This window comes from Antechinus flavipes, chromosome X (genome assembly GCF_016432865.1).
Source record: "Antechinus flavipes isolate AdamAnt ecotype Samford, QLD, Australia chromosome X, AdamAnt_v2, whole genome shotgun sequence".
Classification (NCBI taxonomy): Eukaryota; Metazoa; Chordata; class Mammalia; order Dasyuromorphia; family Dasyuridae; genus Antechinus; species Antechinus flavipes.
This window is the reverse complement of record NC_067404.1, coordinates 30,514,915-30,533,479: the sequence shown is the minus strand read 5'-3', so window position 1 is coordinate 30,533,479 and position 18,565 is coordinate 30,514,915. Positions and strand designations below refer to the sequence as shown.

Here is an 18,565-nt window from a genome sequence, read left to right as displayed (position 1 = left end):
TTAGTCTTCTTTTTCTCCCCACATGATATTTTCTTCTAGTACTTAGCCCAAAAATCTTCTCCCAAGTTTCCACTAGTTTTCCCCCATCCCTCAAAATGAATTATTTAATGTGAAATCTTGCATTATCAGTTTATTACAGTGCTAAGGAAACCCCTCAGGAAGTGACTGCATAGGAAATGAAATGGATCAATTTTTTGGTAATTGAAGCGGCTACAGAGTTGGCTATCTAAGATATCTGTACGCAAGTAGTATTAAGTATGGGAAGTGGAGACTTATATAATCTTTTTATTTTTTTAGGGCCTCAGAATACATTTGAGGATGATTAGTGTCAGCTCCAGCATCTTAAAGTTTTTATTGTCTCATTGCTGTATAGGTAGTTTTTAAAATGATCTACTCCATTTTTCTCTTAAAATGTGTTTTGTTTTTTTTTTCCAACAGTGCCCTTAAAGATAGCCGTTTCCCCCCAATGACAAGGGAGGAGTTGCCTCGGCTAACCTGCTCAGTGTCTCTGCTCACTAACTTTGAAGATGTCTGTGATTATTTGGACTGGGAGGTAAGATTATGAAAATCACTTAGAGAAAAATAAATCATCATAATTCTAAAGTCCCCTGTCAGCACTCACGCTCTCTCTCTCTGTCTCTCTCTCTCTCTCTGTCTCTGTCTCTATCTCTTTCTCTGTGTGTGTCTCTCTCTTATACTAATGGGACTGAATGTAACATGTATAATTAAAACCCAGGGATATATCAGAAACCTAATTTGTTTGAACTTTATCCCCAATTAGAACTTCTTACCAGAACTTTTCATATAGAGCTTTCTTTCTCTTTTTTCCCTTCTCAGACAGTTGGTAGTTGCCAGGGAGTGATGATGTGATCAAAAAAGGTAGATTTGGGAAGAAAGAGCTAGAGGGATAATAGGCCAGGCAGGTAATTTTGCCCCTGGGGGATGGAGTGATGGCTGAATAGAACAAATCTGCTTCTCCTTAACTTGTATAATGTATACAGCTAGCAAGTAAGGCTGTGGTTAGAGTTGTGGGTTTTTTTCCTTCTCTTTCTTGGTAGCTTATGGGCTTGTCTAGTCACCGTGAGTTGCAGTGGTGCTCAGGTGGCTGGTTTGGCATCCCAGCTGTCCTATAGCATCATTTGGACAGTGATCATGTATTTAAGATTTCAGTAGTTCTCTTGAAAAAAGGAGTAAGAGAATAGGTCCATCTTAGGGAGACCACTGACTGTCGGAGCCTTGTGGGCAGAGCATTGCCTTGGCAGCAGACGGGCCTGGGGTTTTATTTTGGCTCAGCTACTGATTGGCTTGGGCAGTTCACTCTGCTATATTTCATGTTTTTTCCACATACAGAAAAAGGCATTTATAAAGTTCCTGGTCTTGATTTGAAAATGTCTGTGATAAAAAATTGTTAAGCCCAAGCAATTTTGGAACCTTCTAACATTCCATAATTTTGGGATCTGCCAGGAAAGAGCACAAATAACATCTTTTTCTTTGTGAAAAGACAACCTAGACAGTATAGGATGAAATACAGCCTTTTGTGGGCTTTTAGGAGGGAAGAGTATTAACAGAGCAGCTTCTGGAGACTTTTCATAAGGGAAAATAAAACCAAAAAGTTGGACTAGATCATTAGTGTACCCTAAGAAGCTTCTTGAAACAAGGTGGGTGAAGGAGGCCATCACAGTAATTGTATTTTGAGTGGCCCTAGATCTTCCAGCAAGCAGCAGTAGTGGCTGTCTTGGCTCCCTGGAACGGGCTTTCAGCAGTTCTGGGACCAAGCTTCCTGAGTCACATTTCATTTTCCTGGTGGCAGGGGGTGACTCGGGACTGGTGGACAACACTGACGATAAACATTTCTCCTTTCTTCACTTGTCTCTGAGCTTGAACTGCAGTTGTGGCCAGACTGGGGAGGGCCAGGGGAGAACAGCACCAGGGAGAAAGGGATGTTGCTAAGCCCAAATCACCCTATCACTTTCTATAATCCATCTCCCACCCTGTCTAAAGGGAAAATTATCCTTTTGGCTATTGAATTTTTAGACACTTGAACCTAGACTTACGCTTGGTGGTAGAGGGAGCCTCCAGAGGCAGCGGCTCTTCTAATGTTTGACAGTCACGAAGGGGGGGTTCTCTGGATCTCAGCTGTCAGCTTCTTGCCTTGAGCACTGCTATCCTATTGCATTGGGCCCCTTAAGTTGGTATGGTTGCGCATTATTGGAACTTTGAATCTGGGGCAGCTGGGTATTGCAATGGATAGAGTATCAGGCTTGAAGTCAGGAAGACCCAAGTTCGAATCTACCCTTGGACACTTACTAGCTGTGTGACCCCAAGTGAGTCACTTCATCTCTGTTTACTTCAGGTTTCTCAACTCTAAAATGTATAATAATATACGTAAGGTTCAAATCCTGTAAATAATTTTAAAATGCTTAGTGCAGTGCCTGGAACAGTGCCATATAAATGTTATTATTTCAGAGTCTCTATTAATATTCCTTCTGTGATACTTACCCACTTGTGCAAAAAACATGCCATATTTTAAGGAATTTCATATGCACTCTTTGAATTGAATTGAATGGAGGTTTAGAATGGCTATGGGGGGAGGAAATAGCCCTCCTTTCTCCCAAGCTTATTGTAAAAAGCACATATTGTGAGATAGATGTGACCCAGAGTAATTGTACCAATCCCATTGGTTAAATACTAGAACTTCAAGGCCTCAACTGAACACGTGAGGATGAACACAGGTAGGTAGCACGTGCAGCGACTGAAAGGGAACTGTTCTTAGGGCACATGGGACCAAGCGCTTGTCTTGGAAACAGCAGGTGGAAATGTTTGTCCCTCCTTGTGCTGTGAGCGAGGTGTGGCTAGGCCCCGATTGGCTCAAATGAGAGTCTTGGCTTCAACTCACAGCTCAGGAATGATTTAGTGTCACTTTGGGGGGGGGGGGGGGGGTGAGCACTCTCAATGACCTGTGGCATAGACGCAGAGTACAGAGGGATCCTGAAAGCCTCAAACACAAGAATAGGCTAGAGGAGAGGGCTGTTCAGAAATAGCTAATCTAAAAAAAAGATCCAGGGGTCTTAGTGGCCTGAAAACTCAGTCAGAGTCAGTAGTATGAAGTGTAAATGAAGACGGAAATGAACACACAGGGATTGGGCAGAACTTAGCTCAGTGCCTGGCCCATAGTAAGTACTTAGTAAATGCTTATTGACTTGACAAAGAAATTAAGCTTGCTGAGTCTGGAGGAGAAAAGATGTGGGGTCATGGTAAGTATCATATGGATGAAGGGCCCAAGGGGAAATGCGATGGGGTGGGGTGCTTATCTCATTAAAGGACTTCAAGAAGAGGTGGAACTGCCCCTAGGTGTTTTGTTGTTACTGGTTTTGTTTTTTTGCAGAGGGGAGAGGCAATGGGAATAAGTGATTAATCCAGGGTCACACAGCTAGTAAGTATCCAAGGCCAGATTTGAATTTCGGTTCTGTTGACTTCAGGACCAGTGTTCTACCTACTCTGCCATCTAGCTGTCCCCACTGGGGGTATTTTAGAGGGATTTCTTCTTCCAGTATGTCTAGCGACAGCTGCCCACTTTGCAGTATGCATAAAGCAGTGTACAGCCATAAAGTGCTACCTCCACCTAAGCTCTTACTAGAGCATTGTGGAGAGAGGGCTAACCTTGGAGTCAGGGACTCAGAGATAGTCACTCTCTATGCCCCAGACACCTGCCTAAGCTAAGGCAGATACAGATTTGCATTGAGAGAGGGAGTTCTCCTTCTACACCAGTGAAATCGCAGGCAAAATGGTGAGTTTTAGCAGATGGAGCCAGCTTTGGCATTATTTGGCATGAATCCTGGGTAATTCTGGCCCATTATTATTCGGTGCTCTCAAGGATCTTTTCCCTGAGACCCCAGTGGAAGCTGAATTGCCTGTGTACGCATGGAGAGAGTTCTTTTGTAGCAGAGAATTCTTTGACACTGCTGAAGTCACAGATGCCAACGAAAACAAAAGGCAGCAGACAAGATGAAAACGTAGCAAACGGTTAGTGGCGTCTAAACTCGCTCTTCTGGTGACTTTGGGACATAAAACTGGAGGACTTTGTCAACTCCAGGACGTTATGACACCAGTAGGTGACACCTACTGGCAGTGTATGTTATTGTAACCTTATAGAATGAGATCCGGGAAGTTCCTAAATCAGAAGACCAAGAGAATCAACTTCTGGCAGCTTTGAAGATGGAAGGAGTCGGGCCCTAATGCGGGGAGAGCTAGGGATGATCCTAGAGTCGGCAGCATCCTGCCAGATTGGCCCACACACTTTTGCACAGTGGGACCGGGTCCTCCTGGAAGACCTTCATGCAGGTGCTGGGCTGGGCCGCACAGCATCCCACACAGCGGGCTTCAGACATAGCAATTTCTTTTCCAAATTTTTTGATTTGGTCTATGTTGGAAACTTTTCCATGGGAACAAATCTCTATAATGGAAGTCCATTGAGAGAATAGGATTAATTTCCAGGCTTTACTGGAATACATTCTGTAAAGTAAGCAGTTTTGTTTTGGTCTGGACCTGTGATTTCATCTGTGTAGGGAGCTCCTGTTTAAAAAACAAAAAACAAAAAATAAAACCTCCCTCTACAAATGTTGATGACTATCCAAGTGAGTGCCCAAGGTCACACAGCCCATCTGCGTCGAGGTAAGACTGTCAGACTGGCTCTTTCTCTACTATTGAAGTCCTGGCAATATTTGGAAAGCCATCTCATACAAAGGGCTGATTTACATAAATGGCATTAAAAATTCTAAAAGTATATTTTCAGAAAGATTGTTTCAATTATTTAAAACGCTTGTGTATACAATTGTGTCCTATAGGAATTTTTTTTATAAGGAAAAATATCTTGCTCAAGTAAGAGTTTAAATATACCCTGAAATGAAATGGTTCTAAGAACTGATTCTCAATGTAGTCTTATATTAACATACTATGTCCCAGGTAATTGTGAGAGCTAGTAAAATAATTAAAAGTAAAATTAAAATCGGCAAACTTTGATGAACTAATAAGTTACTTGGAAGCCAAAAATAGTGTCCTCCAGTTAGAGGACACAGGTTCAAATTCTGTCATTGGTCCTCTTCCTTCACATGTTACAAATGGACATTCTGTGAGAAAACCAATACCACTGATCATATACCTGTGCTCATAATATGAAATAATTGTCAAAACTATGTCTGAATGAATGAAAGAATGAACGAATAAGCCTTTATTAAGCACTTACTATGTGTTAAACATCATACTAAGTGCTGGAGATCCAAATACAAATGTGGAAATAGTCCCTGACGCTAAGGATCTCACATTCTTATAGAGAAAGGCAACATTATAGGGGAATCGTGGCTAGGGAGGGGTATTTTGGTTTGGAAAGTTACAGGGATGGTTAGTGGAACCAGTGCTGGAAATTGACATGTGGAATACATGTAGGATTTTTAAATATGAAACTATACTTAATTTTCTCTCCTTAGCTCCAAATTTTTCTCATAAACACCCGTCTTCCCTTTTAATCCCAGGAATATTCTATATTTTCCTCCCAGATTCATGCATATTGGTTCCATTCAAACCCAAGAGTGTTCTCTGGCCAAATACATTTGGGAAATGCTGAACGAGATGATATTGAAGGTCTCTACCAGATGCAAAAGACTGGAGACTGGGGTTTAATCATTTTCTTTGTGGTTGAACCACAGCTCCACATTTTGCAGTTGGCAGCATTGTTGTAGTTAGAAATGGCTAGCAGACAGACAGACACATCAAAAGACTGATGGGGAAGTACATCTCCCACCTCTTGGCAGAGAAGTGGTACGTGAGGTACAGAACGAGGCATTTGCTTGCAGATATGGCCGATGGGGAGATTTGTTTGTTAGAAAAGAGAGCCGGTGGAATGTCGGTGGTACAACAGTGATGTAAAGAACGACATCTGGAAAATATTTCCTTTTTCTATTTTTTAAACAAATATTGACCAAACTTGCTGTTTTGGAAAAGAAGTACATTGGAATCCTAGAAAATAAGGTCTTGACTGTAACCTTGACCACGAAAATTGTTTGCCGTCCATTTTTCTTTTGAAGAGCCTGGAATTATACAAGACAGGGAAGAAGATGGGTGGGACGTGATGTGACAGGCCATTCTAAGGCTAGGGATAAAGAGCTGTCCCCTTCGTAGATGAATTTGTGTAATCAACATGTCACCAAATACAGAAATGTCCTGGCAGAAGTATCGGAAATACAAGAAGCTTTTATTTCTGTAATTGAGGGATAAGGTTATTTTAAAATACTACTGCAAGAATAATGGATCCATAGTTCAATTTGTGAATAATATTTGGCAAAACCCAAGGTTTGGGGTATATCTCTCCCAATGTGTTACTAGTATCTGGCCCCTGCAGTATGCTCTCCAGCCCCTAAGACAATGGTGCTCTTTGCCAGGAAGCACGTGAATGCAATCAATTCTTGGCCCCTTTAACATATGATGGATATGGGCTGCTAACAAACCTGTCCCTGGGTTCGAGGGCCTAAGCCCAGACTTGGTATTAACTAAGATATAAATTGAAGCATCCAAATGCCAGAACTCCTAGTCTCCAGGGACCCGTGGGGTGTCAGAGGAGCAGCATTGCCCTGGAAAAGAGCTCCCAATAGGTCCCTTCCTCCTTCAGTGACAAAAATAAACCAATAAGATGAATAATTTGGCTGCCATTATTTCCCATATATTAATATTTCCATACTCTCCTTTGAAGTTGAAAGATCTTTTTTCTGATTCTATAGCAACCTCACTCAAAAGGTTCCTTTTCATGTACACATGGTTACCTTGGCTCTGTAGTACTTGGCTCAGGGTCCACCCACGCCCCTCCCTTCTCCCCCTCCCCCCCCCCACACTCTTTTTCCCCCAATTGTAATGTGGATCCAAACTTCCTCTTTCTTCTAAACACAAATTCCTTTTGTTTTGTGTTGTTGGTACAGAGTCTAGGAGCTTTGCTAGAAAAGTCTCGTTTTTGGTCGCATTTTCTGCAGAGCTGGAGATTTGTAACAAAGGCTTTGCTCTCGACTCCAGGATTCAGTATTTGTCTTGACCCTCTACTTAAAATACTTGTGTGTGAGCCCTCTGGGACTCAGGATGCGGAAGGGGGGAGGAAGGAAGGCATCCTGCTTTCCAGGTGGCCTGGAAAGAATAGATGTGGAGGAACTGGTTAGTGTAAGAGAAGCCTTGGAGGTCAGTCAAGTCAGAGTAAGTAACTTTTGAAAGAGAATCTTGAAAATGAATGCAGTTTTTTATTTCACACATGTAATTGACATCAGATTGCTTTGCCTTCCTAATGGGAAGGGAGAGAGAATTTGGAACTCAACATTTTTTAAAAATAAGTAAATAATAAATGTATTTTGGGGGGGGTTGTTTTTTTGCTGAGGTAATGGGGGTGAATTGACTTGTTCGGGGTCACACAGCCAGGAAGTGTTAAGTGACTGAGGCCAGATTTGAACTCGGATCCTCCTGACTTCAGGGCTAGTGCACCGGGTCAGGGACATTCCTTATGGGAAGTGACACCTGAGTTGTGCTTTGAAAGAAATGAGGAATTCTACATGGCATTTGACAGAGAAGGAAACTGAGGCAAAAGGAAGCAATTTTTCAAAGGTCACACAGCTAATAAGTAAACATCAGAGGTAGGATTGAACCCAGCTCCTATGACTATAGTCTGTGCTGCGCGCCTCCCCTTCTCCCCGCCCCTCCCCCCCCAAAAAAAATGGGTCTGAGTAGGAATGAGTGCCAAGAAATGGCCTTTAGAGAAAGCAGATGAGGCAGTGCTGCTGACATGGGAAAGAGCAGTATCAGTGATGTGACAGCAGTGAAGGCCTGAATGCAAGGGGCTGGCAACTCACCAAATCTAGGTGATCCTTCCTAGCTAAGAGACAGAAGACAGCGGCAGGAGGAGGGGGTAGCCTGGACATAGTTTAGGTCATGGGAGAAGGGAAGATTAAGGGCGAGAGAAAGAAGGTCATCCGGAGAGAAAGAGAGGAATGAAAGAAAGAACACAAATGAAGAGGTTGAGCTTCTCAGGGAGAGAAGCCATCTTTTCCTCAGAGTCGGGAGCAAAAGAGAGAATGGGGGTGGGGTGGGGGGAGAAACGAGGAGCTCTTTGGAGATGTGAAGGAGAAGAGACAGCACTTTATGAATGACCTCTGTTTGCTCGGTGAAGAAGGAGGCTCAGTCTAATGCTGGTGGGGCGGTAGGAGGGGAAGGAGGGGAATCAGAGGTTTGAAATAGTCACTGTGGAGAGTTGAAGTCAAGAGAGTCAGTGAGGAAAAAATAAAAGGCCCCTTGTGCAGCAGTGAGGGCCTGCTTGAGATCGGGCAGCATACCTTTGTGGCGAACCCAGTCGACACAGCTGCACAACTTTCTCCAGATGTGTTCATCGGCTTTGGAATCGGAGCAAAAAAGTCTCCAGGAGAGGACAGGGACCTGGGGCTGTGATTTATCAAAGTGCGACTGGCAATAGGACGAGGGAGCAGGGGTCTCCAGGATAAATGAGAGTGGAATTGCTTAGAAATCAAGACTTGAGGAAGTGAGGGCAGAACAAGAGTGATAGACTGGGAGAACTGGGAGGAAGCGAAAGACACAGTGAGGACAAGAACAGCTTCGGGAAAAGAGAAAGAGAAGGATTTCAGAGTTCTGGATCATGGAAGTAGAATAGGGCTGGGTAATCAAGGATATAACTGTCATTATGTGTGCCCCACAACGATGATGGAAATCCTGGTTTTAAAGAGTGAGGAACTAGGAGGAAACATAGTTGTGAACTTAAGTCCCAGATTTGAGGGAAGCAAAAAGACTCTGAACTAGGTCCTGAGTCAAGGCCGCAGGCTTGAGGAACTGCGATACCTGAAGGAGACAACAATCTCTGTACTAGGAAAGAGCTTTAGAAACTATTCAGATAATCGTTAGATTAAAAACAGTGAGGAAACTCTTTTTGGTAGCTCCATACAAAAGAAATGGCCTTTTTCAAAGTCACTAAAGAAGGCAAACAAAGAGCTATGCTGTCAGAATGTCTGCTTACCCCAGCTTTGTCTAACTGGCTCCTGAAATTGTCATGTTACTCAGTTGTGCAGAAATGAATTTTAATAGATGAGACTCCATTAAAACTTCAGGGACAGCTAGGGGCTGCAGCTAGAGGGCCAGGCCTGAAGTTAGGAAAACTCATCTTCCGGAATTCAAATCCAGCCTCCGACACTTCTTAGCTGTGTGACCCTGGGCAAGTCACTCCTGCCTGTTCATATCAATTTCTCCATCTGTAAAAAGAGCTGGAGAAGAAAATGGTAAACCGTCCCAGTATCTCTGCCAAGAAAACCCCCAGTGGGTCATGAAGAGTCAGATGTGACTGAAGCGATGAAACAACAACATTGAAATTTATTCCTCTCTTGTTCTGAGTTTGCCGACTTGTTGAATAAATCAGGACAATGTGGATTTAAAAGTACTACAAGTGTATGAAGATGTGTGAAGTCAGGAACCAGGGGTGGTCAGGACAGTGTCAGGTGAAGATCAGTACAGGGGGCAGTAGCAGTAGCAGTGTTGTCATCAGAGTAGATGCAGACAGACTACCAGAACAGAAAGATAAAAATACAGAGGACTTGGGGAAACGGGGGGCAGGAAAATCAGAAGGACATGATATGGCAGTACTAGGACACATCTAAGCCTCTTGTGCAGCAGTCCCATTATCTGGACTTTACTGGCCTCACCACAGATTATTTTGTTCTTCAAAGGCAAAGGAATCGGTGGAGGTGGTTGCTTTTTTGGCCAACAAAAGGTACCGGTTGCTGGGATAAAAATTAGGAGAACCTCCGCTGCATTTTAGGATTTGAGACAGCATAGGAAAAGAAAGCCAGGAACAGCACAGCTTTAATTTTAGGAGAGAAAATTTCCAGAATCAGAGAAATAACTGGTAGGATGTCATTGTCTAAACTTCCTTGGGGGAAATCATCTCAGAATACACCAGAAACTCAAAAGTGAACTTCTGAAGACACGAAAAATAATTCGAGACTGATGTGGACGCACATGGAGCTCATTGCAGAGTCTGAGGTCTCAAGCTGAAAGGGACCTTCGAGGCAAACAAGTTCAAATCCCTCATTTTACAGGGGAAGAAACTAAGGTCTGGGCAGGAGGAGTGGCTTGTCTAGGGTCACACAGCAAGGAAGTGTCTGAGGCTGGATTGGGTTTCAAGCCATTCTAACTCCAGGCCTTAAGCTTCTATCTACTCTGCCCACCCTCTTTTGTTTAGTCATTTTTTAGTAATGTCTGACTCTTTATGACCCCATTTGGAGTTTCCTTGTCAAAAATATCGGAATGGCTTACCATTTCCTTCTCCAGCTCATTTTTTACAGATGAGGAAACTGAGGCCAACAGGCTGAAGTGACTTGCCCAGGGCTACCCAGTTAGTAAGTGTCTGAGGCCAGATTTGAACTCGGTTCGATGAGTCTTCCCGACTTCAAGCCCAATGCTCCGTCCATTGTGCCCCCTAGCTGGCCATCTGACACCTACTCAACCAATTTAAATTTTAAGAAGTTTGTGTGCAATAAGACAAATGTGAGGGAAGGTGAAAGAAGATGACTCAAAAAGCAGGACAATCCCGGAGGAATCGTTTCAGGAATGCTGAGGCTCAGAATAAGCAGTCCTAGAGTAAAAAAAGAAAGATTTTAAATTTAAAAGAGATCATTTTATTGAATTATCAAATTGGAAGGGACTGTGTCTGGAGACCCTGGGGAAAATAAATGGGTTTTCTGAGGCCTTCTTTGTTTTGCTTCTAAAAACCAGAATTTCCATGGGAAATTTTTTTCATCCTCTCATCTCTGTCTCCACTTCTCCCCCAGCCCATGCCTTTCTTGATACAAAAAGAAAAGATTTGTGGAACTGTTACCATATTTTGAAAAGACGCCTAATTGTTAATGTTCATTCTGATGTACTCCCTGTGTGACCCATTAGGCAACTGGAAAACCCCAAGTTGGGTGTGTGGGGAGGGGGGGTTGAAATGGTTGAGTTTTTGGAGGAGGGCAACTGGTAGTTGTTTATTTGTACTTTTACAATACTGCAAAATATTTCTCCTAGTAGGTCTTCAAAACTTCCTAATTGTTTATAAAGACAAAATGCTCAATAGCTTATGTCGGTATTAATGGTCTGTGAAATTGGCCCTTTTTTTTTTTTTCATCAATATCCACTAATACCTCATTTTGTGATGGAAACAGCCAAGTTCTTGAAAGCTTTGTCAGCAGAATGTAGGCTCTTGGAACATAAGCTCCGAGTATAGGCCCAATGACAGACTGCCGGCGGGTTGGCCAAGTCTGGACAGACTCCTCCTCACATTTGCCCCTGGGCCGCGTGATAGAGACATGATAGAGACCTGGCCTGGGAGTCAAGGAGACACCTCAGATAAGGCCCTCAGCTGACTCAGAAAATCTGAAAGTCTGGGGAAGGTTTTGTCCACACCCAAATAAGATTTTAAAATGTCTGCTAAGTAACCAAAAGCACAGGACAGAACGGTGAGTATTCTGGAATGCAGTGTTTCATGGAAGATTTGAACTGGGACAAAGCCACGAATCATTTGCTTTACATGTGGGTAACCGGGATTATTCCTGTGCAACTTAATGAGGTTAAAAGATAAAAGTTGGGATTTGGATGTCCTGGCTAGGAAGGTAGAGGTGATTTGTATGTATGAGCTGTATAAGCCTATTAGGTGAGGAGGCCTATTAATAGTCAGGTAAAACCAGAAACAACAGAGCCGACTTTCTTCCCTGAGAGTACGGTGTACCCCCACCCTCACCACACACACACACAAATACACACGGTCAGTAATGTAATGGAGAAGCAGGCATGGACAGCAGAATACATGTGGGGAGGCTGAGAAGTGTAAGTAGCCGGGGCAGAAGTACAATGGCAAGATTTCCTGACCCTTGGCTTTCTAGAGAAATGCCAAGAGTTGGGGGACCCAGCTTCTTTGCAGAGAGAAGAGATACCAGCATGTGGAGCCAGAACAAAAGGGTAAAGGCACAGGGTCAGTCAGACCGCAGATTCTTCTGGAAAGGATGTTGCCTCTCTGCTACCTTCAAATATCAGATTCCTTTCAGGGGAGACCCCTTGGGTGGCACTATTAGAGTGGCATTCTGTTGAACTTCCTGGAAGAGTTGGTAAGTTTACTAAGAGTGAGGGATTGACTCTACAGCAGTCCCAAGTCTGCTTCTTTTCAGAGGGATTGAGTCTAGAGGACTTTACTTTGGGCATGAAGAAGGGAAGAACTGTTTTTAATTAATGGGCTATTGGGATTCCTCCCAAAAGGTGAAATGTTTTTCTGTGTCTGAAATACCCATTTGACACATCTTCCAAAAGAACTGAAGGATCCTCTTTACCAACATCTATGGAGACCTAAGGACAAAAAAAAACCTAGGTTCCTAGGATAAAACTAAGTACAAAAGAGTGATAATTTTTGAGGCTCCCCTTTCCCTGATCAAATAAATCTTAGTCCTATAAGCCCGGGGTTCTGGCCACAGGTTATATGTGTGTAAGACAGTGCCTGGCTCACAGTCCGCCCTTACTAAATACTTTCATGTTAATTGATGAGACATTATTCGCACCAGTGACAAAAGTTTGCTCATTTCCCTTTGTTGAGTTTAAGAGGTTTGTAGGATAGCTGGTGTTATGTGGTCCATTAATGGTTCAGGGTAAATGCAGCTGAGAAGAAGATGCACTGGAAGCACCACACTCTGGATCTTAGCTGAACAACGTTTTCATTTTCCAAAACTATCATTCTGGCTCTCCCAGAAACAAATCCCAAGCTATGAAGAGAGGAAAAAAGGAAAAGTGACTTCTTGAAGGAGGCAAGAGTGAGCAATGCAGACTCTTGCTGCTTCACTGTTCAACTTTGCTGTTTTGTTTATTTGAAAAAGAATGTATTAATGAAACTGCCCATTTCTTTCAGGTGGGTGTACATGGCATTAGAATAGAGTTCATCAATGAAAAAGGATCAAAACGCACGGCCACCTACCTACCAGAGGTCGCAAAGGAGCAAGGTCATTGTTGCACTTTATTTCATATGGTCTAGTGAAGAATATAGAGAAATATATCCATATAAAATGCAATATTTGACCTCGCACTGATGTCTGATGCTGAATCAATATGAAATTGTAAGGAATGGCTCTTATTTCTTAATGCCACCTGATTTTTTGATATCAGATGAGTGAATTGTGCTATCTGGCGCAGAAGTTATATCAGTAAACTAAAAAACCCTTAATGGAAAATGCAAAAAAAATTAATTTTACATCATAAAGCCAATTATTTTAAGACTAGTAACTTGCTGCTCATAGAAATGGCATTTTCTTTTGGTTTGGGGGTATTTTTTGATATTTTAGTGACAGAAAAAGCATTGGGTGTATATTTTTGCGTCTGTGTATGTACAAATATATCCCATTCCACCAGATGGTTCCTGAAACATCCAAATTAGTTTACTTGCAGCAAACCATAATATCAAAATATTGCCTTTGTGATTCTAGCTCTGTTAAGAATATTGACTTTCTATTATGTCAAGCCACTGAAAATATATAGACAGCGACAGGACAAGGGTTTTGTAATTCTTGATTGACAAAAAGGACCACGTGAACGAGCTTCTGCAAAGCAACTACCCTAGCTTGCTAGCGTGCTAATGTTTCTCTTTCCCAAACATCATTCCCAAATATCACTTATGTACTAGCCATGTTTACTATGAGTTTATTTTGGAGTTTAGCAAGTTTGGAAATGTTTACCAAAGTTATTGAGGCTTTTTACGATCCCCAGATAAATTTTTTCCCTTCTTTGTTTTGTAAAGACAAAGTCGAGGCAAGAACTGCCAATTTTAGAGCTTTAAACTGTAAAATCTTTAATCCAGCTAGCATAAGATGACTTCCCACTATGCACAGTTTTTGTTACCAGAGAGCCGCCCTCAATATGCACTGGAGGGTTAAGGGAGAAAGTTCATTTGAGCCTCCAACTTTGCAAGTTAAATATAAAAACTAGTTGAAAAGTCATGAAAAAACTCTCGCCTCTTTGGTTTGAGTATAAACTGTATCTCCCCCTTCCCCCATTTAGCTTGCACAAAGCCCAAGCATAGAGACCTAATGTAAGTCTCACTAGCTGTAGCTTTGCCAGGGGCCCTGCTAGATACTGAGCCAGATGTCCTTGTGGTTGCTGTCACAATGTCTGAGAGGCTGGCTCCTTTTTACTTGCATGTTCCTCACTCCACCCTGGCCCCTTGCTATGGCCTGTGGGCACCCTGGCCCCAGAGTGCTTAGGGAAGTGGATCCCACTATACAAGGACCCTAAGCCTTCTCATGCCCCTGAGGCTAGAGTAACAGGGGAGAAAAGGAACTGTTCTGAGCTGCCATTGCTTGGATGCTATTTCTTCCCCATAGGGCGACTGCTGCGATGAAACCGTGTTCAGTGTCAGGAGTGGAGAAGTTAAGGGAGGAGCAACCCATCCCTTAGATTGTATGAGGGGTAAATAGCCTCACGGTTGAGTGTGAGGCCGTCCAAACAGTGGGGAGAGTAGGCAGCTGAGAGAGAACAAGCTGCCTTTTCCAATTGTCTGTCATCCTCTTGTGCTGCTCAGACTACTCTGCTTTCCTGGCCCAGCTCTCTTTAACTGGCCTTTGTGCCTAGATTCAAATACGGCATGAATTCATGTAGTTTAGGAAAAGCACTGATTTTTCCCAAATTTCATCAACTTTTAAATACAGTGTTCCTTATTTTTCAGTGGTAGGGGGAGGGAGAGAGACACCCAGAGACAGAGAGAGAGCATGCTAGCTATACATACGTTCTTCCTTTCAGAGAGATCCTTTTTTAGAATGCAGCCTATATTCAGACCAATATAGCACTCGAATATCAATAAAAATGCCTCCCCCTTCTGCATAATCTGTGTTTGACCTTCTATAGATCTAGTTGTCATTGAGTTAACTTTCCGGAATATGAGATTCTCCCCTTCCCCATTTCTAAATATAGAGGGTGGAGAGGAAAATACTCTTGAGTTGCATAGACTTTTATATGCCCAGTTTCTGCCTTTTCCCATGAGACTGGCATCTCATGGCATGCTTGGTCCATGGCTGAGGACATGGTCCTCAGGTTGAGGAATATAGGGGCACTCTTGTTTCCTCAGGATGACATCCCCTATAGTCCTTGGGCATTTTTTAGGCGCAAGGTGGTTGAAAGGCATATTTATATGTATAAATTTGTTTGTTTGATTCATTATCTGGTTGGTTTTCTCAACAGGATGGGACCACATTCAGACCATAGATTCCTTACTGAGAAAAGGGGGCTACAAAGCTACAATTACAAACGAATTCAGGAAAAGCATCAAACTGACCAGGTACCTGCATGAGAAATAAGAGCCCTGTGGCTTGGGACTAGAGAGATGAGGTTTGATTGTTTTTGTGTCTTAAGCATTGGTACGTAATTTGTTCTTTAGTGCTCTCTGCTTTTTGTTCCCAGTGCAGAGAGGGAATGAATTACAGGATCTTAAAGAAGTATCTAGTATTTGATATTCAAATTGATTATTTTTAACATTTGTTTTTGTAAATTTAGAATTCTGGATCCACATTTTTTTAATTGTACTGTATCCACAGACCAGAATGGACTTAGTTCAAAATTCTGAGTCTTGGCTGAATTTAACCCAACTTAAAAGGAATAGCTATGAATAATGTTAAAACTGATCTTTGAAGGAATACTACCATGACTTAAAAACTAAACTCAAAAACTTGAATATGGATGAGAAGGACCAAGACCTGGTATTAAATAAATTACGTTTATACAGCACAAAGATACAAGCTCCAACTGGTGTTTACTCTCATATTAGCAGGGACTGAACCTACAGCTGCTCCTTACTTCTATAAATTTCTTATGGAAATGAAGCTTCTCTAAGGACTTCCTTGAAAGTCAATTGCAGTTTAAAAAAAAAAAAGTATAAGCTCCTCAAGGGCAGTGGTTTTGTTTTCAATACACACACACACACACACACACACACACACACACACACACACACGCTACTTTTTTAAAGATGCTTCTTTTTTTAAAGCTCCAGAATGATTTTTATTATTTTTTTCAAACTTTAATAGCTTTTTATTTTTCCAAATACATGCAAAGGTAGTTTTCAACATTGACCTTTGCAAAACCTTGGGTTCCAAATTTTTCTCTTTCCCCTCCACCCGCTCCCATAGAGAGCAAGCAATCCAATATAGATAGGTGAAACATGTGCAGTTCTTCTAAACATATTTCCATATTCAGCATGCTGCACAAGAAAAATCGGATGTTTCTTTTAAAAGGCAACATGGTTTAGTGAATGGAGAGTCAGCCTCAGTCTGGAAGACCCACTTCGAAAAAAAACGAATCCTATGATTGTGAGAAAGTCACTTAATTTCTCGATTGTCCTGAAAATATGAATTGTCTGCTGCATTAAAGGGAATTTCTACACCAAGACAACTGTACCAACACCTATCTTCTGGAGGGGAAAAAAATCAACATGAAAAACTTTGGGAAGAGAATTCACCATACCTTTTCACCTTTTCCAGCCCATTCAATTAGGAGGTCCTTGAGGACAGGTTCTGTTCTTTACTTCCTGTTTTATTCCCAGAGTTTAGCCTAATACCTGGCACTAAGTAGATGCTTAATAAATGTTGATTGATTGATTGTTCTTCCTGTAAAGGAGTGGGAGAGAAGGAAAAACACTGGGTTGACAGGTAGTGTGGATTCGTGTTAGTATAGACTGGCTCTGTGATCTTCAGTAGACAAGTCACATTCCCTCTGGAGCCCTCCATTTACAAATAATGGGTAACATTGAGTCCAATTAAGAGTCCCCAATATCTCTTCTGCTTCTGTGTCAGGGCTCCTTTGGGTAAATCTTTTCACTTTTTCTTCCAGGTACCGCAGCGAGAAGATGACCATGAGCTACTCGGAGTATATTGCCCACCGTCAGCATCATCACTTCCAGAATGGCATTGGGCACCCTCTGCCACCTTACAACCATTACTCCTGACACTGAGCCACATGACCAGTCCCTGGACCTCTCTGCAGACCTCTTTCCAGGAGACCCTCCCCCTTCTTGGTCTAGCTATCTCTATTACTGTACCATTTTATGATGATAGTTTCCGTTGCCATAGTGAGACTTCCTTAATTGGTTAAGCTCATTATGGTAACGGGTGGGAAAAAATACATTTCTTAAGTTCATCCCATGAAATATTTTTATTCTTTTAGTTATGAACTTTTTTTTTGCAGCATATATAATCTTTTTTTCTTTTTCTATAATATCATATCAAATTCTTCTTTATTGTATCAAAGCTTGTTTTTGTTTTTTACTGTGGATGGAAGGAAGCATTTAAATTTTTGTGATTCTTTTACATTTATATATATATATACACATATATATATATACACAGACACACATATACATGTGTGTATGTATGTGTGTGTGTGTGGGTATGTGTGTGTGTGTCTGTGTGTATATATGTCTATATATACACACAGACACACACACACACACATATACACATATACACACACATATACTTATGTAATTGAATTTGTTTGGCTAGGGAACAATGCATATCAGATTCAGGTATTTACATTTCACCCTGAATTCTGCCTTCAGGGTTGACTTTCTTATGAAGACTTAATCTATACAAGTCTTTTCCCTTCCCCTCCTTCCCAGAGTGATATTTTTCATAGAGTCAAAATGTATATGAGAGCTAGTATCTAAAACACAAAAGTCCCCAAAAAAGGTTTGTCACAGAAATCTTTTATGCTCGTGTGCCAGTTATAAATAGGAAAAATTGTCCTAATTGTGTCACTGAGTCAATTAATAAACAAAAACATCATCTTGTAAATAAGAAAAAAAACTACCTTTCAAATATGTTACAGGAATCACTTTGAAGAGCATTGAATCTTAGGAAGAGAGCAGATGTAGATTTTAGTGCCTTTGACTGGGAAAGTGGAATCATAAAGTGGGCAGATTTGAAAAAGGCAATTTAGGGCAATAACTTGTAGCACAATGTGGTTTCTCTAGATGAATCCACGTACTAGACAATTTCCTTCCTTCTAGATTGTTTTAAAACTCTGAGGTCTCTTTTGGCTGTTGGTTTTGAAGCAAAGAGCCAAAAAGTGACACTCTGCTGACATCTTTTCACTTAAATGTATTAGTTTCAGGTTGCATTAAACCATGATTGGGCAGAGCTGAGATAAATAGTCGCGATTATCGAGTTAGTTATGCCATGGCTTTAGCTACTTCTATCTGTTCCACAAACGGTGCTGGAATTTTAGAATTACTAGGAAATAGCTCGAATCACTTGCTGCACTACACACTCACAAGAGAAACGTAATTACTTATCGATAAGATTTTAGTTCTTAAAGCTGTAGTAACAGAAATGGGATTTAGTTAAGGCACATGTCAAAGACCCCCGATTATGGAGGGAGACCAGTCTTCCCTTAATGTATATAAAGAAAATCTCTTCATGCCTTTGGGAGGTTAAGTACATTGCCAGAAAAGTGACAAACCTTAGAAAACAGAAGAATT

At 41.7% G+C, this 18,565-nt stretch overlaps 1 protein-coding gene across 1 annotated transcript in view; it reads left to right on the top strand.

The window, feature by feature from the left end:
* Positions 1–17,032, top strand: part of AMMECR1 (AMMECR nuclear protein 1) — a 116,304-nt gene extending 99,272 nt beyond the window's left edge. The window contains 4 exon segments of the mRNA XM_051968221.1: positions 439–553; positions 12,956–13,046; positions 15,274–15,370; positions 16,918–17,032. Coding sequence (XP_051824181.1) covers positions 439–553; positions 12,956–13,046; positions 15,274–15,370; positions 16,918–17,032 — 418 coding nt within the window.
* Positions 17,033–18,565: the final 1,533 nt, after the last annotated feature.